Raw genomic sequence first — 26,471 nt, 5'->3', positions numbered from 1 at the left:
GCTGATTCTACTTTCTTGTGTCATGAACTTCACTGGAAGAGCTAGGGTATATCCCTAGGATTAAGATGCCTGTGGCATTAAGTGAGCTAATATTCACATTTATAAGATATAACAAATTATTTTCTAAAGCGGTTATACCAATTTATACATTTATCAATAAACATTCCTTTTGATTATATCTTTGTAAATACTGGGTATCTTCAGATTTCTCATTTTTTTAGTCTAAATGTAATATATTTTATTACCATTAGAATTTTCATTTCACTGATTGCTAATGAATTCAAGCATCTTTTCATATATTTGTATTTCTTTTTCTGTAAGGAATGAAATAAATGAAAGAAACATTGCCTATATTTGTGGTGTGGTATTTGTTGCTTTCTTAACTGCTTTTCAGGTATTCTTTATGACTTCCTGATACGAAACCCTTTTTGGTTTATACATATTACAAATACCTTTTAGCAGTTTGTTGCTTTGTTTTCATTCTTTTATGTGTGAAAATATAAAATGTAGCTGAATTTATTTATGTATTTATTTATTTATTTATTTATTTATTTATTTATTTATTTTGAGACGGAGTCTGGCTCTGTCGCCCAGGCTGGAGTACAGTGGCCGGATCTCAGCTCACTGCAAGCTCCGCCTCCCGGGTTTACGCCATTCTCCTGCCTCAGCCTCCCGAGTAGGTGGGACTACAGGCGCCGCCACCAAGCCCAGCTAGTTTTTTGTATTTCTTAGTAGAGACGGGGTTTCACCGTGTTAGCCAGGATGGTCTCGATCTCCTGACCTCGTGATTCGCCCGTCTCGGCCTCCCAAAGTGCTGGGATTACAGGCTTGAGCCACCGCGCTTTATAAACCTACTCTTTTAGCGTTAACTTTTTTGTTTCTTCTTTAAGAAACCATTGTGTAACTCAAGGTCTAAACATATTTTCCTGTTTTCTAGTAAATATTTTAAAATTTGTCCTTTAACATTTAAATCTCTAATCCATCGGGGTAATTTTTTTTGATATCGTATTAGGTAGGGATTTAGTTTTATTCCTTTTAAAAATTCAAATAAATATCCTTTATTAAAGAAAAAAAGGAATATTGTTAATCACCAAAACTGTATGCTGTTACTTTGCATGTACAATAAGTGAAAGGTGATTGCAGTACTTGGTGTACTGGTACTTAGCTCTGAAGTTATGTATAATAAATAGGAAACACAAAGCAATACAATATAGTAATTACAACGTGGAAAAGTTGCACTAAAAAGCCGAAGGCAACAGTCAAAACAATTATTGGAGATTTCATAGTATCGCTATAAATGCTTGTTTAGTTTTTTCTTTATACTTTTAATACATTAGAATGTTAAGTATATTTAAGTATTGTAAATTTGCAAGAGTTGGCACTTCCAATACACTATGCACATTGTTTATTTAACGTAATGGTGTTAAAGCAATCCTTATAAGCCAAGCACAATGTGCTGCTATTTTGCTTCTACCTTTATAATATTGTACAAAGCTAGTAAATGGTGAATGCCAGTAAAATTTTCATTTACCTGGAAATGCTACAAAACATGTCAGTCTCCTTGGCTCTAATGGGTATTATTCATGCAAAATGATGTGTAGTCTTGAAGTTTTCCTAAACTCATTATTTCACACGTGGCAAGATATGCAATACAGTGAGAAATTCAACAAGGCAGTGGAAATTCTATCAAAGAAGTTCGAAGTCACTGTGTGGGTTGCATCATCTTCTCCGACAGATAAAGGGAAAATACCACCTGTGATTATGGAGACTTCTTAAAACCAATATAATTAGTATTTGGAAAAGCTGGAATAACTTGTTATATCCCTTGATGGTTAACCATATAACACATAGGTTAAAAAAAAAGCCAAAAATTTTCCTTGTTAAACCTGAACTCTATAACCACATTCATACCTTTTGTTTTCATCTAAACATTACTTTTTAACATCTTTCCTTCCCTCTCTCAACTCCCCAAATTAAACCACTCTTTTTTTTTTTTTTAATTTATTTATTATTATTATACTTTAAGTTGTAGGGTACATGTGCATAACGTGCAGGTTTGTTACATATGTATACTTGTGCCATGTTGGTGTGCTGCACCCATCAACTCGTCATTTACATCAGGTATAACTCCCAATGCAATCCCTCCCCGCCCCCCTCCCCATGATAGGCCCCGGTGTGTGATGTTCCCCTTCCCGAGTCCAAGTAATCTCATTGTTCAGTTCCCACCTATGAGTGAGAACATGCGGTGTTTGGTTTTCTGTTCTTGTGATAGTTTGCTAAGAATGATGGTTTCCAGCTGCATCCATGTCCCTACAAAGGGCACAAACTCATCCTTTTTTATGGCTGCATAGTATTCCATGGTGTATATGTGCCACATTTTCTTAATCCAATCTGTCACCGATGGACATTTGGGTTGATTCCAAGTCTTTGCTATTGTGAATAGTGCTGCAATAAACATACGTGTGCATGTGTCTTTATAGCAGCATAATTTATAATCCTTTGGGTATATACCCAGTAATGGGATGACTGGGTCATATGGTACATCTAGTTCTAGATCCTTGAGGAATCGCCATACTGTTTTCCATAATGGTTGAACTCGTTTACAATCCCACCAACAGTGTAAAAGTGTTCCTATTTCTCCACATCCTCTCCAGCACCTGTTGTTTCCTGACTTTTGAATGATCGCCATTCTAACTGGTGTGAGATGGTATCTTATTGTGGTTTTGATTTGCATTTCTCTGATGGCCAGTGATGATGAGCATTTTTTCATGTGTCTGTTGGCTGTATGAATGTCTTCTTTTGAGAAATGTCTGTTCATATCCTTTGCCCACTTTTTGATGGGGTTGTTTGTTTTTTTCTTGTAAATTTGTTTGAGTTCTTTGTAGGTTCTGGCTATTAGCCCTTTGTCAGATGAGTAGATTGCAAAAATTTTCTCCCATTCTGTAGGTTGCCTGTTCACTCGGATGGTAGTTTCTTTTGCTGTGCAGAAGCTCTTTAGTTTAATTACATCCCATTTGTCAATTTTGGCTTTTGCTGCCGTTGGTTTTGGTGTTTTAGACATGAAGTCTTTGCCCATGCCTATGTCCTGAATGGTACTACCTAGGTTTTCCTCTAGGATTTTTATGGTATTAGGTCTAACATTTAAGTCTCTAATCCATCTTGAATTAATTTTCGTATAAGGAGTAAGGAAAGGATCCAGTTTCAGCTTTCTACTTATGGCTAGCCAATTTTCCCAGCACCATTTATTAAATAGGGAATCCTTTCCCCATTTCTTGTTTCTCTCAGATTTGTCAAAGATCAGATGGCTGTAGATGTGTGGTATTATTTCTGAGGACTCTGTTCTGTTCCATTGGTCTATATCTCTGTTTTGGTACCAGTCCCATGCTGTTTTGGTTACTGTAGCCTTGTAGTATAGTTTGAAGTCAGGTAGCGTGATGCCTCCAGCTTTGTCCTTTTGACTTAGGATTGTCTTGGAGATGCGGGCTCTTTTTTGGTTCCATATGAACTTTAAAGCAGTTTTTTCCAATTCTGTGAAGAAACTCATTGGTAGCTTGATGGGGATGGCATTGAATCTATAAATTACCTTGGGCAGTATGGCCATTTTCACGATATTGATTCTTCCTATCCATGAGCATGGTATGTTCTTCCATTTGTTTGTGTCCTCTTTTATTTCACTGAGCACCACTCTTAAAAATCAGTTGTACCTGATTCAAAAAACAACACAGAAACAAAAAAACCCCTTCTTCTAACCCTCAAAATAAACAATTGCTTTGAAGTTCACTGTGAAATTACATTCATAATCTTTTTTTATTTGAATAACCAATTTCCCAAACTATACATTGAATAATTCCTCTCTTTTTCTGAGAATCTGCAATGTCATATATAAAATTTCAGTATGCACTTGCGTCTGCAACATCATGCCACAATTTTATGGGACCATAGTTGCTATTTATCTATGCATCAGTTCCATAATATTTTCATTTTTATAGTTCTATAATAAATATTAATCAGTGGGGTATATACCACCAGCTTATTTTCTTCAAGAATATTTTGGCTATTTTTGGACTTTTGTTCATCTATGGAAGTTTTAGAATCAGCATGTTAAGTTCTCAAAACATTTATCTGTCTGTTTAAGTAAGACTTTTAAAATGTCATTCAATAATTATTTTCTGTAGATGTGTCATGTACAACTTTTGCTAGACTTTAATTTTTTTTAATTTGTTAATTTTTTTATTTCAATAGCTTCAGAGGTGCAAGTGGTTTTTGATTACATGGATTAATAATATCGTGGTGAAGTCTTAAGATTTTAGTGCACCCATCACTTGAGTAGTGTACATTGTACCTAATAGGCAGTTTTTCACTCAGTTTTTCACTCCTCACCCCCCTCCCACCCTCACACCCTTCCCTCTTCTGAGCTTCCAGTGTCCATTGTACCACTCTGTATGCCTTTGCATACCCATAGCTTAGCTTCCACTTACACATGAGAACATGCAGTATTTGGTTTTTGATTCTTGAGTAACTTCACTTAGAATAATGCCTCCAGTTCCATACAAATTGCTACAAAAGACACTATTTCATTCTTTCTGTTTGTGTCTGAGTAGTAATCCATGGTGTACACATACCACATTTTCTTGCCCACTCATCAGTTGATGGATAATTAGGTATTTTTGCCGTCCTGAATTGTGCTGAGATAGCATATGTGTGCAGGTGTCTTTTTGAAATAGTGACTTCTGTTCCTTTGGGTATATGCCCAGTAGTAGGATTATTGGATCAAATGGTAGATCTATTTTTAGTTCTTTGAGAAATCTCTATACTATTTTCCACAGAGGTTATACTAATTTATATTCTTATCACAGTGTACTAGCATTTCTTTTTTACCACATCTATGCCAATATCTGTTGTTGTTTGACTTTATAAATAATGGCCTTTCTGGTTGGGGTAAGATCGTATCTCATTGTAGTTTTAATTTGCATTTTCCTGATGATCAGTAATGTTGAGCATTTTTTCATATGTTTGTTGGCCAATTGTATATCTGCTTTGAGAAATATCTGCTCATGTCCTTTGCTCACTTTTTAATGGAATTGTTTGCTTTCTTGCCGATTTGCTTGAGTTTCTTGTAGATTCTGGATATTAGTCCTTTGTCACATGCATTGTTTGCAAATATTTTCTCCCACTCTGCATTGTCTTTTCACTCTGATGATTATTTCTTTTGCTTTGCAGAAGCTTTTAAATTTAATCAGGTTCCACTTATTTATTTTTGTTTTTGTTGCATTTGCTTTTGGGTTCTTAGTCATAAATCTTTGCCTAGGCCAATGTCCAGAAGAGTTTTTCCTTGGTTTTCTTCTTGAATTTTTATGGGTTCAAATCTTAGATTTAAGTATTTAATCCATCTTGAGTTGATTTTTGTATAAAGTGAAAGATAGGGATCCAGTTTCATTCTTCTACATGTGGCTATCCAACTTTCCCACCATCATTTATTAAATAGGGTATTCTTTCTCCAATTTATGTTTTTGTATGCTTTGTCAAAAATCAGTTAGTTGTAAGTATTTGGCTTTATATGTGGGTTTTCTATTCTGTTCCATTGGTCTATGTGTCTGCTTTTATACCAGTACCACACCATTTTGGTTACTATACCCTTGTAGTATAGTTTGAAGTTGTGTATGTGTTGCTTCCAGGTTTATTCTTTTTGCTTAGGATTGCCTTAGCTATTGGGCTCCTGTTTGGTTCTATATGAATTTTATAATTGTTGTTTTATAATTCTTTGAAAACTGATATTGATATTTTGATAGAAATGCATTGAATCTGTAGATTTCTTGGTAATATGGTCATTTTCAATGATACTCATTTTTCCAGTCCATGAGCATGGGATGTAACTGTTTGTTTCATTTATTATTCATCTATGTTTTCTTTTAGCAGTGTTTTATAGTTCTCCTTGTTGCGATTTTCCACCTCCTTGGTTAAGTGTATTCCTAGGTATTTTATTTTATTTTTTACAACTGTTGTAAAGGGTTTGAGTCCTTGATTTGATTCTCTGTTTGGTTGTTTTTGGTGTATAGCAGTGATACTGATTTGTGTATGCTGATTTGGAAACCTAAGACTTTACTGATTTATCAGATCTAGGAGTCTTTTGAAGGAGTCTGTAAGATGGTCTAGGTATACCATCATGTAATCAGTGAACAGAGATCGTTTGACTTCCTCTTTTCCAATTTGGATGCCCTTTATTTCTTTCTCTTGCCTGACTGCTCTGGCTAAGACTTCTAGTAATACGTTGAATAGAAGTGGTGAAAGTGGGCATCTTTGTCTTGTTCCACTTCTCAGGGAGATTGCTTTCAGCTTCTCCCTGTTCAATATGATTGTGGCTGTGGGTTTGTCATATATGGCTTTTATTATTTTGAGATATGTTCTTTATATGCCTAGTTTGTTGAGAATTTTTATCATAGAGGAATGCTGGATTTTATCAAGTTCTTTTTCTGAATCTATTGATATGATCATATGGTTCTTGTTTTTAATTCTGTTTATGTGATGAATCAATCAATTTATTGACTTGTGTATGTTGAATCATCCCTGCATTCTTAGAATTAAACCTCTTTGAACATAGTGAGTTATTTTTTTGATGCACTCTTCCGTTTGCTAGTATTTTGTTGAGGATTTTTCTACCTATATTCATCAGGGATATTGTTCAGTAGTGGTTTTGTTGTTGTTGTTGTTGTTGTTTGGCTATGTCCTTTCTTGACTGGTATCTGGGCAATACTGGCTTTATAAAATAAGTTAAGGAGGATTTCCTCCTCCATCTTTTATAATAGTTTTAGTAGAATTGATACTAATTCTTATTTGAATGTCTGATCGAATTCAGTAGTTAATCCGTCTGGCCTTGGGGTTCTTTCCTATATGTTGACTTTAGATAGCCTGATGATGGTAAGCCTTGGTGATATCCTTTTTGCAATGATTTTCTCAGGAGTTCTTTGAGTTTCTGAATGTCTGAATGTGTCTGAATGTCTAAATCTCTAGCAAGGCCAGGGAAGTTTTCCTCAGTTATTCCCAAAATAGATTTTACAAACTTTTTGATTTTTCTTCTCCCTTAGGAACACCTGTAATTCCTAGGTTTGGCCATTTTACATAATCTCATATTTCTTGGAGACTTTGTTCATTTATTTTCATTCTTTTTAAAAAAAATTTGTCTGATTTCGTTAATTTGAAAGTCTTGTCGTTGAGCTCTGAAATTATCCCTTCTAGTCTATTGTTAAAATTTGCACTGCATTTTCTAGTTTCCCAAATGTGCCTTTCATTTCCAGAAGTTGATTTTTCTAATTTAAAATATCTCTTTAGAACATTTTTTATTTATATACTGAATTTTTGAAAAATCCTATGTTGTTTTTCACCTTTCTATTGTATCTCCTTGAGTTACTTAATAATCAACCTTTTGGATTCTTTATCTGGTATTTCAAGGATTTCATTTTGGCTTACACCCACTTCTGGAGAGTTAGTGTGATCTTTTGGAGATGTTATACAACCCTGTTTTTGATATTGCCAGAATTATTTTTCTGGTTCCTTCTCATTTGGGTAGACTATTTCTTCTAATTATTTTTGTATTTATTTTTGATTCAACTGGGTTTTTTTTTTTTTTTTTTTTTTTTTTTTTTTTTTTTTTTTTTAGAATTTTACTTTTCCCCCATTGAGGATGTGCCCTTAATGTTCATAGCTTATTATCACCTAGCTTTGGTTTTGGGTGCTTTCAGTGGTGGACTCAGTATGAGTTCTTCGGTTATAGAAAATCCATGCAATGGGTTTCTCAGATGCTGGTTGTCATAGTGATCTGGTGGGTCTGTGGGTTCACTGTCTTCTGTGTGGCTGGAATGGAAGAGGTCTTATGATGCTTATTTTGTTGCCCCATGGTGTGCACTGTAAAAAGTGTTTTATCCCAATATTTTATTTACTGGATTGAATAGTTCATGCTTCAGGCCAATAAGAGGTACCCGTGGGTAAAAACTGGCTGTGGCTAAAGCAGTTGAGTAAATGCAAGACCCCAGTGTTCGGCAGACATCTCAGCCTTGACAGAGCAGGCTGGAGAAGCTGCCCTGAGGTCTTTCCAAGGGGAACAGAAGGAGCCACCATGACTCTCCTTCCAAGCCAGCAGGAAAGCGATCCACCACCCAGTCACATTCCCGACCCAATGTTCTGGCTATTCAGATCAGACAAACACCTCATTTCATTTTTAGGAATGCTCATATTCCTTTTAGAAAGGGGTTGTGACTCTACCTCTTGTGCAAACCTGGACCTGGAGGGTGCTCCTCCCGTGGGGATGTTGTCACCCTGAAGCACTCCAGAAAGGCTGTCTACAGATGGCGAGGGGGAGAAGTCCCCTTCTCTAAGACCCTTCATGAGCCCCAGGGCTGCTTGACTCTTGGGGTTGGGCTACAGATTTTCCCCACTGAGCTCAGAACTGTACCTATGCCTCTGCTGAAACTCCCCACAGGTGGAAAATTCAGGGACTCATGGCCTCCAGTCTGGTTTCTTTTGTCCCACGGAGGGCTTCCTTAATATGGTAAACTCCCCTTCCCCCTAGAAGTAGCAGTTCCTGAGAGCCAGGCTTCTGTGAATCCTGCTGCTCTTTTGGGTGTAGCTGCCCAGTGATCCTGCCACACCCCAGGTTGGTGCTGGAGAATGTCTTCAAGGGATCCAGAGATGTGGCCTGTCCTCTAGTTTTCCAGTAGCAGGTACCAGTACCAGCTCTGATGGAGGTGGGAGGGGAGTGACATAGACTCTGAGATTTCCTTCATTATAAGTAGCCTTAGTGTGTTGGCTTTCTCAAATGTCAGCTGTAGTAGTGATGTACTGGCTCATGGACAGACTCAAGATCTCCTGGTTAGCCAGGGTGATGCAGGCACCTTCCTGAGCCAGGAAGGAGAAAATTGGACTTACAGATGTAACTGGCTGTTCAGTTGCACACCATCTAGGAGATGGTGCTTTCAAAAGTACACCAGTTATGGTGGTAGCAGTGGAATTTGTGCTTACCTTGTGTTACCTAGGGGAGGTACTCTGATATCTCAGGCAATGGATGGAGCCATGGAACTCGCAAATGTCCTTGTCTTTTGTGTTATGCTACCAGGGCAGGTGGAGGGGCAAAGCTAGGTTGGGGATGGGTCAGGCAAGTCTGTGCTCTGGCTTCCCACATGTAGGCACAAGCAGCAGCCCCAGTGGGAAGCAGAGGGCAGTTTCCTGGCTGCTAGAGTAATGTTCCAGGGAGGAGCACTGTTGCCTCTGCTACACAAAAGAATCTACACTGGGAGGTGGCAGTAAGCCCCACTCAGCTCCCACACTCTTGTAAGGCAGGTCTTAACACCCACAATGATCTGCTAACAGCAGCTAACTGGGGTTCAGGCAGCTTGTTTCAGAACTCAAAACTGCCCCAGACCATAAGCCTTCCCTATGGAGACAGAGTGGCTTTCAGGCCACACCCTTTCCTGTCTGCCCATGAAGCAAAGGTGTCCAGCTCTTGCCCCTGTGGTGTTAACACACTTCAGGCTTACTCCTCGGGTCTGGCCAATGAGGTTCGTTCCCACTTGAGATTATATTGCAAACCTCATTTGGGAGCTTCTCTCAACCTGTTACCACTGCCTGAATTAGCTGGCCAACTTTTGTGAGGTTCCCTGTGAGAAAGGATCAGAAATGGCTTTCTTCCATCCCTGCTGGAGACTGGGAGTACACACACTGATGCTGCTCCTTCTCGTTTATTCCCCACTGCTCACTAAATCAGCTGCAGCACTGGGTAGGGTTAACGCCTTCCCCCCATGGCCTGGATTTCCTGGCTCCCCTGTGGGAGTGTGTCTCACGGTGGCAGGCTCTCCCCCATTCATACTTGGGAGGCTCCATTTTCCGTCTGGTCATGATGTAGGCTGTTGTCCATTGCTTCCTTCAAAGGGTCTGTGGTTTCTTTCCATTTTTCGGTGAAGTTTCTGGGTTGCTCCTTGGAAAAAAGTTCACAGTGTGAGTTCCACACACTATTTTGTCTTTCCAGGTGTGAGAGGCATGCCAAAAATACCTCCAGTTAGCCATCTTGGAGGAAAAAAAAAAAAAAGACTTATTTTCTGTTGTTAAAGTAAATGTTTTATGGTGCTGGTCCATAGAAATGCAACAGATTATTTGGCTTGTTGATTTTTAAATGCAGCCACTTGATTCATCACTTTAATTAATTCTCATATTTTCACTTGTAGATTCTTTTGGATTGTTATGTGAATAATTATGTTTGTGAATTATGGCAATATATTGCCTGTTTTTTAATCCTTATAACGCTTTTCTTGTCTTACTGCAAGATACAAACCTCTTATAGAAAGATGAAGAGACCTTTCTGGATTTTAAAAGGAATATTTTAAGGTTTCACCATTAAGAAAAATATTTGTTATAGGTTCTTAGCAGATAAATTTATTATCCTTGTTTTCTGAGTCTTTTAAACAATGATTTATGTTTTATTTTCTTAAGTGTTTTTTCTGCAGATAGTGAAATGATCACATGATTATTTCATCTTAACCCATTTATGTCTAGTGTTCCATTATTGGAACGCTAATTTTGTGGAAGTTATATATATCCTACTGCTCAAGTTCATCACTGGGTCTGATTTTTCACACAAAAAAATGTGCAACCTCCTGTATAAATGGGTTAATCTGGTGAATTCCCTAGATTTTTAAAATTAATACTATTTTTAATTGACAAATCATAGTTATATACATTTTTGGGGTAAAATGTGGTGTTTTGATATACATAGATAATGTGGAATGATTAAATCAAGCTAATTAACATACCTATTATTCTTTTTTTTGGTGAGACATCTGAAATGTACTTTCTTAGTTATTATAATACATTATTATAACTATCGTCACCCTCCTGTGGAAATAGATCTCAAAAACTTATTTCTCCTGTCTAACTGTCCTCCTGTCTAACTGAAACGATGTACCTTTTGACTAAGAACTTCTCCATTCCCTACCTCCATTATCTGCCCACACTCCCTCGGCATCCGGAAACCACCATTCTTCTCTCTACTTATCAGAGTTCGACTTTTTTAGATTCCATGTAAATGAGATCATATGATATTTGTCTTTCTATGCCTGGCTTAATTCACTGAGCATAATGCCCTACAGGTTCATCCATCCTGTTGCAAATGATAGAATGTTCTTTTTTAAAGGCTCAATTGTGTTCCATTATGTGTATATACCACATTTTCTTTATCTACTTATGCATTGATGTATACTTATGTTGTACACTGTTGCTGGTAAATTATTACAGCCATTATGGAAAAGAGTATGAAGATTTCTCAAAAAGCTGAAAATAGAACTACCATATGATATAGCAATCCCACTCCTGGGTATATAGCGAAAGGAACTGAAATCAGTATGATGAAGAAACATTTGCATTTCCATGTTTATTGCAGCATGGATTTTTCTAATGGTAAACCAACCTTGAACAAGACTTTTCCTTCTCTATGCCCCCCACACTGCTAGGTTCCACTTGTTAATTTCATGCATACATTTTCAGGAGTGAAAATGACCTGTAATTTTCCTTTATTTTAGTGTAGTTTTCTAATTTTGATTATAAGGTTTCATTCACCTTATAAAATGAGTTAGGATGTATTACTTTTTTCCCCAAGTTTAGAAGATTTTATGTGCTATTGGAATGATACATCCTTTCAACATTTGAACAGTTGATAGGCCCCACGTAGAAAACCATTTGCGCTTACTTGCCATCATATTTATTTGCGGAAGGTTAACCATTTATGGAGTTTCTCCAGTGGAAATCAGATTTTATTTATGTCTTCTTAAATATATTTGAAAAGTTATTCTTTCTAGATATGTCTTTTACTAGTAACATTTATTAGCATAAATTATTTTCATAACATTTTCTTATTGTTTTAAACTTTCTCCCTCTAGCTGTGTCTCAATTTATTTCTCATATTGTTTGTGCCCCCTTTTTAATAGATCAATTCACTGAAATAGTATTTATTTCATTTGTCTTTTTAATGAATCAACTATTTGCTTTTTATGTCTTATTTTTATTTCATGAATGTCTACTCTTTGTTATTTTTCTTGTAGTTTTGTTTTTCAATTTACTCTTGCTGTTCTATTTGTAAGTTGATTGCTTAACTGATTAATGTCCAGGATTTCTTCTTTTATAATTTTACTATTTAAGACCATCAACTTACTTCAGGGTATCACTTTTTTGGGTCCCACAAGTTTTTATTAGTATTTTCCATGTCATTAAAAATTCTAAATGTATGTAAAACATATTTAAATTCAATCATGATTTATTTGCTGCTTCATGAATTATTTAAAAATGAATTTAAACATTTCTGAATGTGTGGAGTCTTGTTATTTTTGTTTATTGACTTGCAATTTAATTTTATTGTAGCTGGAGAATGTGATCTATTGATATTCTTTGGAATCTTGATATTTCCTTAATGATCTATTATGTACCCAGTTTAAGAAAATAGTCCATGTATACTTAAAAAGAATGTATATTCTCTGAGTTCTGCATTTGTCTGTTAAATCAAATTTGCTAATTGTGTAATTCAGATCAACTGTGTATTTACTAATTACATTACTAATTGAAACATGAAGTATATCTCTATCACTTTCTTCATATAATATTACAATTAGTTACTTCATCTAGCTGAAGGCTAACTTATTAGATATATAGTTTGGTGAATAGAACCTTCTATAACTGTGTAGTGACTCTTTATCTCTGATAGTGCTTTCTAAAGAAAAAATAGAGTTGGTGTGTCTGAGCTGTTGTCACTCACAATAAACATATGGGTTATTTCTGCACCAACAAGCAGTTCTTCAACTCTCCAGACACTGAATACTCTACAATTCAATTCATTTCTGATATTTAATACCTTGAGTTTGTGTCAGACTCCACAGGTTTAAGCACTCAGTCCTATAAAACTATCTTTATTTCAGGCACCAGTTGCAAGTATTAGGTGCTCAGGGTACCTACACATCTGTCTGAGTTGGCTGCAACATTGGGGGTTCTCACAACCCACTATTTCTGATTCAATAATTTACTAAAATAACTCATAGGTTTCAGTTGTTTCCTGATTTAACAGGCAAATACTCTTATTTTTGAAATACAGTTTTCTAGTTACCAATTCTAGGTTGACAGTTATTTTCTCTCAATATTTTGAATATATGATTGTGTTGTGTTTGCCTTTTGCTATTGAGAAATCTATAGTGGGTTTAGTTGTAGATTTTTTTAGTGATCTGTCTTTTATAAGATCCTCTCTTTGTCTTGAATATAAAGCAGTTTCATTAAAACTTCATCCTAATATAGATATGTTTCTTTTTATTTATTCTGCTTGGGCTATGTTGTGAGTCCCGTATCTACTGTTTATCTTTCAGCAATTCTGGAAAATTTTCATTTTTTTCTTTCAAATTTTAACCTATTATTTTATCTGTTTTCACCGCAGGATTCTACTCCATCTGTATTAGGTCTTCTTATTGTGTTTTCTATGCTTTCACTTCTTTTTCTCTTCCTGCCTCATTCAAGCAGCTCTAATTTCAATTTTACTAATATAAATTAGTATATTTGGCTCTCTCTTTTGCTGTGTCTAATCTGGTATTTCACTCAAACTTCACATTTTATATTTTAAAATATATATATTTTTCAATGTAAAAGATACTACTTAGTTCTTATTAAAAATCTACCTGTTCATTTTGTTTACATTTAAAAAATATTTGTTCATGTTTTTAATTGAATTTCATTTTCCTAAACATCTTATGTGGAATGATTTTTATATTATGTATCTGAAAATTCACACATCTGAAATACTTGATAGCCATACATCTTATTTCTGCTTTTACATATGCTCTCTTCTTTATTTGATGGCCTTTGATTTTGAGCTTATATTTATTTAATATTAAGCCATGGGATTGAAAAATTGCTAGCTCAAAAAGTGTGTGCTTTCTTCCGGAGATTTTTATTTCTTGTTGAAATCCAAAGAGTGTTCATAACTGGAGTCCCTGGCTTAATGAAGAAAACTCAACATCCACATCCACCTTGAAACTTCCTCTACCAAGCTGTTACTCTTTGGATAATATTACTTTTATCAGTATTTGCCCTCAGAATAGCATCTATCCTTATTATTCATTGCTCACCACTTAGAATTTGAAAAGTATGAATGTGTGTGTATGTGTGTACATATGCCTGAATGCTTGCATATTGAGAGAGAGAGAGAGAGAGAGAGAGAGAGAGAGAGAGAGAGAAAGAGAGAGAGACAGACATATATGTGCTAAATCACTGAGGTTTGGACTTGATAGTCCTCACTAGTCATGTGAGCTAGGCATAAATCGAAACTTAGTTTTTATTAAATATCTAGTTTATGTTAAGGGATTCTTTAGAAATGCCAGTCTTCCACACTTGTAGAAATAGACACTTGTTGCTCTAATTTTTACAACAGACTGAATTTCTTCCTCCCTACAAACTATTCTGACTTTGTTAAGTGTATTTTATGAGATCACTTAACAAGAATCTATTGAATATATTTCTTGCATTATCTATATCCTGTTGTCCCATCTTTATACTTAAGTAGTACAAACTTTTACTAAGTATCTGTCATTTCTTACCTTTTTTTAGTGATTGAATGCTAGACATTCTGAACTACTCCTATAGAAATGGTTGGTTGTCTAGTCCCCAATTATGGTTTTATAGCTTTCTGCCACTCCTATGTACATCAATTATAATGACATTCAGAAACATATAATATGATGATGAAAGCGTTATTATCCCTTAAGTCAAGAGTAATGATGATAATGATAGTTAAGATATTTGAATGCTTCCTGTTAGATACTATACTAGAACAACTGTTATTATAATTTTATACATGAGGATGAATAATTTGCACAAGACCACACAGCTTATATTAATGCAAGTATTAGTATTTTATTTTCTCATCTGAAATATGTAAAAATAACAAACTAAGGAGAGTTCTTAATGATAAACACAAAATGTTGGTAATAATTACTAGATTTCCCGTCATATCTCCATTTACATTTATTGTTGCCTCAGTCCTGACCATGTTTTGCAAAATATGTTGCAGAATGATTTTCATTCTTCAGGATGGCTAGATTGGGTGACTGTATGTAGCTTCTTTTATTTCCAAACACAGGGAACCTGTATCAGGCTTGGGCCCATGCTGCTTTATTCTATCTTTAGACTTTTAGAGAATCCAGAATTAGCTTGAATGAGTCTAGACACAAACCATCAACCAGCGGCACGTTTCCATAATATTAACCATTTACTTTGAGTTTTGTTGGTGTTGCCTGCTTACGGGAATATTTGAGCCTGGTCTCTGATCACATTTGATACATATTTTTACAAATCTCTTATTTGACTAAAATGTTCAGTTTAAAATGTATATACCTTTAAGCATGAAACATAAAGTTTGGTTGGTAATGGACTCATTACTGTGTTCCAAATATCTGCACAGCGCTAAAAATGAAAATATTGGAATTGTACAATTTGGCAAATTGAAAATACTAATAAATCCTACTGTTGAATGTCCATGAAAGAAATGTGTTTCCCTTAAACTTATCCTGACAAAAGAGAAACATATAAAAAGATGATGATTCACTAAAAAACTGAACATGCAAGCATCAATTGTAGGATCTTAAGGAAGCCGCTAATTCCCTCACACTCTACAGAGGAAATAATCTCTCTACAGAGAAATATTTTTTTTTGTTTTAAATTTTTTTCCTTGCTTAATTTTAGTCTTCATTGTAAGGAAAAGGCTCGTTTTCTAGAGGGACCTTGCCGAAGCAATACCTTCTGACGGTGTGGTCAGAAAGAGAGCAAATCTTTCCTTTCTGTTAAAAACTATTGGCTAATGAACTTCATCTTTTGACTTTTCCCCAGCTTATTTGGATTCCTCAGTTTAACTTCCATTTCTCTTAAAGCACAATGAAAACATTCTAGTTGTTAGGACATCTACCTTAAATGCTAAGAAGATGTGCAAGTTTTTAACTCCTAAGGATAAAGAACGACATAGCAGGGAAGAGCTAAACTAGGAGCTAATGGAAGTCGGTTTATTCTATATTAAGAAATTTCTAAATGCAAAAGCTTTATAGCAAGAAACTGATGATCTTACATATGAAAAAATCTTATTTTTTTGTGTGTGAAAGGAAGAGTTCTACGAAAGCAGGTAAATTTACAACCAAATTGTAGGGTAGTAATAGCAAAATCATGGGATTATGTTAATCTAAAAAAATAAGTAAATGAAAAACTAACATGATTGGTGATGAAATATGGATTGTTGTAATAAATATTTATTTTGAGTTTCTTATTCTATATTATTTTTAGAGGACTGCATAAACTATAATTATTGCTGTCTTTGGAGTCCAGCCAGTTCATACCTTCATCTTTCAACAGCACATTTGAGTTGCATGTTATTCTTTATACAGGACTAAACAGATCCTGATTTGCAATACATTTCCTATTGCGGAAATGTTACAAAATTATTCAGTGACTGCAGTAATGCTTATATTATAAATTCATTTTATTGTATTTAACATATATTAAATGCCAGACACTATTCTGACCACTTAACATATTTTTCATTCATGTCATGTGATAAATGAATATTTGTAAACTGCTTTAAACCTTAAAAAATTAAAGAAACTCCATTGATTTGTAGAGTTCCGTGCCGTTTTCTTCTCTTATTAGCTTTTCTATTACGAATCAACACATTTAATCTCTTTCCTGCTACCCACACTATTGTGTTAAAGCACTTCATACTTCCTGCAAATATTCTTTTCTTTTAAAAAAAATTTTACAAAGTTGTTTGCTCACTCTACATTTTTGGATTATTTACTTCAGTAAAAGATTCCAAAAATTTGCAAAGATGATTTCAACTGCAGATAAATCATTCCATTCTCTTTTTTTCACTTTCTAAAACATTCATTCAATATTAACAGCCAATTCTGCATTCTTTTCTAAGTAATAACGTCAATGGTTAAATGCTTCAAAATTAAGTTCTTACTTTATGATTTTGGTAGTGTTTTCCATTTTGATGAAATACAAATGTGAAATTTTTCAGGTTTATCATACTTAGGTACCATATGTGATCCTTTACAAAGCTGCTTTATTAATGAAGAAAAAGGACTCATTTCTGCTTTTACTATAGCCCATGAACTTGGGCACACGTAAGTACCTTCTTTCACCTCCTTAATGTGCATTCTATTTATCTTTGCACAGAATGTCTGAAATTCCATCTTCAGTTGAGTAATTAGCGCCTTTTTTTCTTCATAAAATGTTATTAGTGTAATTTTCTTCCCTGAAATGCTAACTCTGGCTCTTTTGTGATCTATGTTAGGTCAGACAGGCTGCACAGATCAACAGACTAAGCAAAGAACTAGAACTTGGGAATTCTTTTATTTCCTTTACTGTATTGGATACATGACAAGCACTTCTGGCCTCTGTCTCTTGTTATCCTATATATGACCAGGTATTGTCCTCTACCATTTTATGGGAGGGCCTGCATGGGTTCCTGGTTCTGGGGGACTCCCCCAAATATTTGTAATACCAATTCATTTCTTGCTCTCAGTAATGTACCCCAACAGAGGATATTGCCCATGGGAATTTCTTAGTTACTAAAAGATTTTTTTTAAGTTTTCACTTTTTCCATAGTTGCTCATAAAAATTTGGGATTCTCTTACCTTTTCCTGCATTACTGAAAAATATGCTGGGGTTCTATGTTATAAGAATAGAGGCCGTGATTTCTCATGATACCCTTGGAGCTCCCATGGAAAATCAGAAACCCCTACAAATGTATCCTCTGAAAAAAGATTCTAAATGTACCCCTCAGAACTCCTGGTGTTCCTTTGTTATCTGCTAATAAGGACCTGAGTCTAGAGTTGCCTGTGTTAGTTTGACCACATTTAATTTCCTATTCATGCCTTGAGATACATTAGAACATTCAAGGGGAATAATAATTTCAAATGGAGATAATTTTTAGTAAACGATCATCTCTTCAGTTCCTTTTTTGCATGGTTATATCTCATAATCATCAACAAGCTACACACTTTATTTTGTAAGTTGTTTATGAAGTGGGGGGATAGGATGAGCAGAATATCTGAGGACAGTAGAAGTAGTGTAGCAACATCTGGGTAGCACTATGTGCTGGTTTTCAAGGCTGCTGACCAGTAGAAGACTATTTTTGCAGAGAGTACCATCTTAGATATTTGTTTTCTTCCTGAGAAACTCTTTAGGTGTCTCTAGTATATGGGTAAGTTGTTTAATTTAAAAAATGTTTTGAATACAAATTTTAGCAGGCAAGGATCTGAATTAAGTGGTTTCAGTGTTCCTTTTAAACTTGAGCTTATACTTGAGTTCCCCCCCAGATTGTATAGGATCTGCTGCCGACCTGCTAATTACTTAATAATTAAGTCATGAAGATTTGACTGCCCTTTAGGAATGTTTTCATTATTGTAGTTCTGTTGGGCATCACTTAGGAAGTATGGACCTGAAATAGTATTTAGGGTCTTTCAGATAAAATAGATGGATACTGTAGAATGATGAGAATTGGGGATTCACGAAGTTCTTGTGATATTGTAGCCATAGTCAATGGTCTAGAATTTAGTGTGGTACTAACTTTACCTAATCTCTATCCACACACATCTCTGTCCACAACATGGGATATCCATGTCGAACCTGCAGGCACTTTTTTTTAATCGATGCTGTGGTCCATATTGTGATGAGGTGCAACAGAGTCCAAATATTTTGATTGTGTAGATTCAGATGCCAGATCACCAGCCTATAATATTTCTCAGTCATCAGGTACTTCTAAACATGAACATTGTAAGGCCTTATGGATAGATGGAGTTCAAATTATGATATAAGCATATTTATCTATATTTTATTATATGTATTATATGTATTATATATGTGTATGTATATATGTATTATATGTATTATATATGTATATGTATATATGTGTATATATATGTATTATAATGTGACTATAAAGGATCTGTTACTAATATTGTATGCATCTTTTGATATTCCTTTTAAGTGTTTATTTTTATTTTTAGACTTGGTGTTGAACATGATGATAGTCCTAGATGTAGAGAAATGAATGTTATGCAATATCATGTAATGGCCCCTGTTTTAAGTTTTCACATGAGTCCTTGGAGCTGGTCAAACTGTAGTCGGAAATATATTACTGAATTCCTAGAGTAAGTAAATTTATGTTACATAATTGAACATATATTCGATTATAAGATTTGAAATCGATATTTTTGAAAGTAGTTCAATTTCTGTTTAACTTTTTCTTGTTTAAATTTATGTTTACTTTCACTGTACAAATGGATGTTTAAGAACAAGAAGAGTTGTGTGTGTGTATACATATATATATAATTTCACTCTTTAAAATTAATATTTTTATTGTAGTTCAGACCTAGCTATTATTTTTTTATCCTGGATTATTTCTTGTGATGAAAACTATGTTTGATGGGAGACCTATGGGAATTCCAGTTTCCCTATGTGTTTTTGAGTTTTTTCAAAGTGACTAGGTAATATTTTGAGAGAAATTTTTGTGGCTGAAGTTTGAGGTGCCCCTGAAGGACAGAGAATAGCTAAAGTCAAACTATGAATTATTCTGATAGTTCTCTAAAGACACAGAGATGTAGAGTCTCTAACTTTACATAGTCTTTCAGGAGCTCTTTGCAGCTCTGAAGAGAGGTAGTAGATCCAGATTTTTCTTGCCTCATTTCTCCACCTTCCTTCAGGTTTCTCTGCTTCCCAATTTCTTTTATCCAAATGATGTTTCTTTCTCAGTCACTGAAACTTTTCCAAAAGGCAAGCCTGAGCTCCTTCTCAATAATCTTTTTGTATAAATATAACACTACTTCACTTCTTCTACTGATATATTTTAACCATCAATTTAACAGTGTTAGTATTTTCTAATTCCCTCTCTCTGTATGAAACCTAAGGGAACAAATAAAATCATGCTTTGGAATATATATTTATAAATATATCCTCGAATTATAACCAACAGTGATAATACATACTTCTATGGGAGCTTGACTTAAAAGCACAACTTATACTTGCTGATCTGTACAGAATTGTATATAGCTTTGTTCAATGGTTAAAAATATTGATGTGACATGTAAAAATACCAATGGTGTGCTTTTCTTTTTAGAAGAGGGTAGTATTTTGATTTTCTTCAGGAAATTTTTTTTTTATTATTGTTATACTTTAAGTTATAGGGTACATGAGCATAACGTGCAGGTTTGTTACATATGTATACTTGTGCCATGTTGGTGTGCTGCACCCATCAACTCGTCAACACCCATCAACTCGTCATTTACATCAGGTATAACTCCCAATGCAACCCCTCCCCACTCCCCCCTCCCCATGATAGGCCCCGGTGTGTGATGTTCCCCTTCCCAAGTCCAAGTGATCTCATTGTTCAGTTCCCACCTATAAGTGAGAACATGCAGTGTTTGGTTTTCTGTTCTTGTGATAGTTTGCTAAGAATGATGGTTTCCAGCTGCATCCATGTCCCTACAAAGGACACAAACTCATCCTTTTTTATGGCTGCATAGTATTCCATGGTGTATATGTGCCACATTTTCTTAATCCAGTCTGCCACTGATGGACATTTGGGTTGATTCCAAGTCTTTGCTATTGTGAATAGTGCCGCAATAAACATACGTGTGCATGTGTCTTTATAGCAGCATGATTTATAATCCTTTGGGTATATACCCAGTAATGGGATGGCTGGGTCATATGGTACATCTAGTTCTAGATCATTGAGGAATCGCCATACTGTTTTCCATAATGGTTGAACTCGTTTACAATCCCACCAACAGTGTAAAAGTGTTCCTATTTCTCCACATCCTCTCCAGCACCTGTTATTTCCTGACTTTTGAATGATCGCCATTCTAACTGGTATGAGATGGTATCTCATTGTGGTTTTGATTTGCATTTCTCTGATGGCCAGCGATGATGAGCATTTTTTCATGTGTCTGTTGGCTGTATGAATGTCTTCTTTTGAGAAATGTCTGTTCATATCCTTTGCCCACTTTTTGATGAGGTTGTTTGTTTTTTTCTTCTAAATTTGTTTGAGTTCTTTGTAGGTTCTGGATATTAGCCCTTTGTCAGATGAGTAGATTGCAAAAATTTTCTCCCATTCTGTAGGTTGCCTGTTCACTCTGATGGTAGTTTCTTTTGCTGTGCAGAAGCTCTTTAGTTTAATGAGATCCCATTTGTCAATTTTGGCTTTTGCTGCCGTTGCTTTTGGTGTTTTAGACATGAAGTCTTTGCCCATGCCTATGTCCTGAATAGGCATGTCCTGAATAGAAGAAAAACTACCGAGGTTTTCTTCTAGGGTTTTTATGGTATTAGGTCTAATATTTAAGTTTCTAATCCATCTTGAATTAATTTTCATATAAGGAGTAAGGAAAGGATTCAGTTTCAGCTTTCTACTTATGGCTAGCCAATTTTCCCAGCACCATTTATTAAATAGGGAATCCTTTCCCCATTTCTTGTTTCTCTCAGATTTGTCAAAGATCAGATGGCTGTAGATGTGTGGTATTATTTCTGAGGACTCTGTTCTGTTCCATTGGTCTATATCTCTGTTTTGGTACCAGTACCATGCTGTTTTGGTTACTGTAGCCTTGTAGTATAGTTTGAAGTCAGGTAGTGTGATGCCTCCAGCTTTGTTCTTTTGACTTAGGATTGTCTTGGCAATGCGGGCTCTTTTTTGGTTCCATATGAATTTTAAAGCAGTTTTTTCCAATTCTGTGAAGAAACTCATTGGTAGCTTGATGGGGATGACATTGAATCTATAAATAACCTTGGGCAGTATGACCATTTTCATGATATTGATTCTTCCTGTCCATGAGCATGGTATGTTCTTCCATTTGTTTGTGTCCTCATTTATTTCACTGAGCAGTGGTTTGTAGTTCTCCTTGAAGAGGTCCTTTACATCCCTTGTAAGTTGGATTCCTAGGTATTTCATTCTCTTTGAAGCAATTGTGAATGGAAGTTCATTCATGATTTGGCTCTCTGTTTGTCTGTTACTGGTGTGTAAGAATGCTTGTGATTTTTGCACATTAATTTTGTATCCTGAGACTTTGCTAAGTTGCTTATTGGCTTAAGGAGATTTTGAGCTGAGACAATGGGGTTTTCTAAATATACAATCATGTCATCTGCAAACAGGGAAAATTTGACTTCTTCTTTTCCTAACTGAATCCCCTTGATTTCTTTCTCTTGCCCGATTGCCCTAGCCAGAACTTCCAACACTATGTTGAATAGGAGTGGTGAGAGGGGGCATCCCTGTCTTGTGCCAGTTTTCAAAGGGAATTTTTCCAGTTTTTGCCCATTCAGGATGATATTGGCTGTGGGTTTGTCATAAATAGCTCTTATTATTTTGAGGTACCTTCCATCAATACCGAATTTATTGAGCGTTTTTAGCATGAAGGGCTGTTGAATTTTGTCAAAAGCCTTTTCTGCATCTATTGAGATAATCATGTGGTTCTTGTCTTTGGTTCTGTTTATATGTTGGATTACATTTATTGATTTGCGAATGTTGAACCAGCCTTGCATCCCAGGGATGAAGGCCACTTGATCATGGTGGATAAACTTTTTGATGTGCTGCTGAATCCGGTTTGCCAGTATTTTATTGAGGATTTTTGCATCGATATTCATCAGGGATATTGGTCTAAAATTCTCTTTTTTTGTTGTGTCTCTGCCAGGCTTTGGTATCAGGATGATGCTGGCCTCATAAAATGAGTTAGGGAGGATTCCCTCTTTTTCTATTGATTGGAATAGTTTCAGAAGGAATGGTACCAGTTCCTCCTTGTACCTCTGGTAGAATTCAGCTGTGAATCCATCTGGTCCTGGACTTTTTTTGGTTGGTAGGCTATTAATTATTGCCTCAATTTCAGAGCCTGCTCTTGGTCTATTCAGGGAATCAACTTCTTCATGATTTAGTCTTGGAAGAGTGTAAGTGTCCAGGAAATTATCCATTTCTTCTAGATTTTCTAGTTTATTTGCATAGAGGTGTTTATAGTATTCTTGATGGTAGTTTGTATTTCTGTGGGGTCGGTGGTGATATCCCCTTTATCATTTTTTATTGCATCTATTAGATTCTTCTCTCTTTTCTTCTTTATTAGTCTTGCTAGCAGTCTGTCAATTTTGTTGATCTTTTCAAAAAACCAACTCCTGGATTCATTGATTTTTTGGAGGGTTTTTTGTGTCTCTATCTCCTTCAGTTCTGCTCTGATCTTAGTTATTTCTTGCCTTCTGCTAGCTTTTGAATGTGTTTGCTCTTGCTTCTCTAGTTCTTTTAATTGTGATGTTAGAGTGTCAGTTTTAGATCTTTCCAGCTTTCTCTTGTGGGCATTTAGTGCTATAAATTTCCCTCTACACACTGCTTTAAATGTGTCCCAAAGATTCTGGTATGTTGTATCTTTGTTCTCATTGGTTTCAAAGAACATCTTTATTTCTGCCTTCATTTCGTTATGTACCCAGTAGTCATTCAGGAGCAGGTTGTTCAGTTTCCATGTAGTTGAGCAGTTTTGATTGAGTTTCTTAGTCCTGAGTTCTAGTTTGATTGCACTGTGGTCTGAGAGACAGTTTGTTAAAATTTCTGTTCTTGTACATTTGCTATGGAGTGCTTTACCTCCAATTATGTGGTCAGTTTTGGAATAAGTGCGATGTGGTGCTGAGAAGAATGTATATTCTGTTGATTTGGGGTGGAGAGTTCTATAGATGTCTATTAGGTCCGTTTGCTGCAGAGATGAGTTCAATTCCTGGATATCCTTGTTAACTTTCTGCCTCATTGATCTGTCTAATGTTGACAGTGGAGTGTTGAAGTCTCCCATAATTATTGTATGGGAGTCTAAGTCTCTTTGTAAGTCTCTAAGGACTTGCTTTATGAATCTGGGTGCTCCTGTATTGGGTGCATATATATTTAGGATAGTTAGCTCTTCCTGTTGAATTGATCCCTTTACCATTATGTAATGGCCTTCTTTGTCTCTTTTGATCTTTAATGGTTTAAAGTCTGTTTTATCAGAGACTAGGATTGCAACTCCTGCTTTATTTTGTTCTCCATTTGCTTGGTAGATCTTCCTCCATCCCTTTATTTTGAGCCTATGTATGTCTCTGCATGTGAGATGGGTCTCCTGAATACAGCAGACTGATGGGTCTTGACTCTTTATCCAGTTTGCCAGTCTGTGTCTTTCAATTGGAGCATTTAGTCCATTTACATTTAAGGTTAAGATTGTTATGTGTGAACTTGATCCTGCCATTATGATATTAACTGGTTATTTTGCTCCTTAGTTGATGCAGTTTCTTCCTAGCCTCGATGGTCTTTACATTTTGGCATGTTTTTGCAATGGCTGGTACCAGTTGTTCCTTTCCATGTTTAGTGCTTCCTTCAGGGTCTCTTGTAAGGCAGGCCTAGTGGTGACAAAATCTCTAAGAATTTGCTTATCTGTAAAGGATTTTATTTCTCCTGCACTTATGAAACTTAGTTTGGCTGGATATGAAATTCTGGGTTGAAAATTCTTTTCTTTAAGAATGTTGAATATTGACCCCCACTCTCTTCTGGCTTGGAGAGTTTCTGCCGAGAGATCTGCTGTTAGTCTGATGGGCTTCCCTTTGTGGGTAAGCCGACCTTTCTCTCTGGCTGCTCTTAAGATTTTTTCCTTCATTTCAACTTTGGTGAATCTGGCAATTATGTGTCTTGGAGTTGCTCTTCTCGAGGAGTTTCTTTGTGGCATTCTCTGTATTTCCTGGATTTGAATGTTGGCCTGCCCTACTAGGTTGGGGAAGTTCTCCTGGATGATACCCTGCAGAGTGTTTTCCAACTTGGTTCCATTTTCCCCCTCACTTTCAGGCACCCCAATCAGACGTAGATTTGGTCTTTTTACATAATCCCATACTTCTTGCAGGCTTTGTTCATTTCTTTTTCTTCTTTTTTCTTTTGGTTTCTCTTCTCGCTTCATTTCATTCATTTGATCCTCAATCGCTGATACTCTTTCTTCCAGTTGATCGAGTCGGTTACTGAAGCTTGTGCATTTGTCACGTATTTCTCGTGTCATGGTTTTCATCTCTTTCATTTCGTTTATGACCTTCTCTGCATTAATTACTCTAGCTATCAATTCTTCCACTCTTTTATCAAGATTTTTAGTTTCTTTGCGCTGGGTATGTAATTCCTCCTTTAGCTCTGAGAAGTTTGATGGACTGAAGCCTTCTTCTCTCCTCTCGTCAAAGTCATTCTCCATCCAGCTTTGATCTGTTGCTGGCGATGAGCTGCGCTCCTTTGAAGGGGGAGATGCGCTCTTATTTTTTGAATTTCCAGCTTTTCTGCCCTGCTTTTTCCCCATCTTTGTGGTTTTATCTGCCTCTGGTCTTTGATGATGGTGACGTACTGATGGGGTTTTGGTGTAGGTGTCCCCTACTGATGGGGTTTTGGTGTAGGACCCTCAGCTGTAGGTCTGTTGGAAATTGCTTGAGGTCCACTCCAGACCCTGTTTGCCTGGGTATCAGCAGCAGAGGCTGCAGAAGATAGAATATTGCTGAACAGCGAGTGTACCTGTCTGATTCTTACTTTGGAAGCTTCCTTTCAGGGGTGTACTCCACCCTGTGAGGTGTGGGGTGTCAGACTGCCCCTAGTGGGGGATGTCTCCCAGTTAGGCTACTCAGGGGTCAGGCACCCACTTGAGCAGGCAGTCTGTCCCTTCTCAGATCTCAACCTCCGTGTTGGGAGATCCACTGCTCTCTTCAAAGCTGTCAGACAGAGTCGTTTGCGTCTGCAGAGGTTTCTGCTGCTTTTTTGTTGTTGTTGTTGTTGTTTAGCTGTGCCCTGTCCCCAGAGGTGGAGTCTACAGAGACAGGCAGGTTTCCTTGAGCTGCTGTGAGCTCCACCCAGTTCGAGCTTCCCAGCGGCTTTGTTTACCTACTTAATCCTCAGCAATGGCGGGCGCCCCTCCCGCAGCCTGGATGCTGCCTTGCGGTTAGATCGCAGACTGCTGTGCTAGCAGTGAGGGAGACTCCGTGGGCGTGGGACCCTCCCAGCCAGGTTTGGGATGTAATCTGCTGGTGTGCCCGTTTGCTTAAAGCGCAGTATTGGGGTGGGAGTTACCCGATTTTCCAGGTGTTGTGTGTCTCAGTTCCCCTGGCTAGGAAAAGGGATTCCCTTCCCCCTTGGGCTTCCCAGGTGAGGCCATGCCTCGCCCTGCTTCAGCTCTCGCTGGTCGGGCTGCAGCAGTTGACCAGCACCCATTGTCCGGCACTCCCTAGTGAGATGAACCCAGTACCTCAGTTGAAAATGCAGAAATCACTGGTCTTCTGTGTCGCTCACGCTGGGAGTTGGAGACTGGAGCTGTTCCTATTTGGCCATCTTGCTCGGTCCCCCAGGAAATTTTTAAGGTCACGTGTTCATTTAATTGGAAAATTTATATTTTTCCTTTTAGCCAGTA

At 36.5% G+C, this 26,471-nt stretch overlaps 1 protein-coding gene across 1 annotated transcript in view; it reads left to right on the top strand.

The window, feature by feature from the left end:
- ADAMTS20 (ADAM metallopeptidase with thrombospondin type 1 motif 20) overlaps nt 1-26,471 on the top strand; it is a 206,604-nt gene that overhangs the window by 58,202 nt on the left and 121,931 nt on the right. Inside the window, exons 8-9 of the mRNA XM_008002931.3 lie at nt 17,078-17,183; nt 19,071-19,214. Coding sequence (XP_008001122.3) covers nt 17,078-17,183; nt 19,071-19,214 — 250 coding nt within the window. The remainder of the gene's footprint in view (nt 1-17,077; nt 17,184-19,070; nt 19,215-26,471) is intronic.

This window comes from Chlorocebus sabaeus, chromosome 11, assembly GCF_047675955.1.
Source record: "Chlorocebus sabaeus isolate Y175 chromosome 11, mChlSab1.0.hap1, whole genome shotgun sequence".
Taxonomy (NCBI): domain Eukaryota; kingdom Metazoa; phylum Chordata; class Mammalia; order Primates; family Cercopithecidae; genus Chlorocebus; species Chlorocebus sabaeus.
Note: the sequence above shows the minus strand (reverse complement) of the source record. Positions and strands in the feature narration are given on the sequence as shown.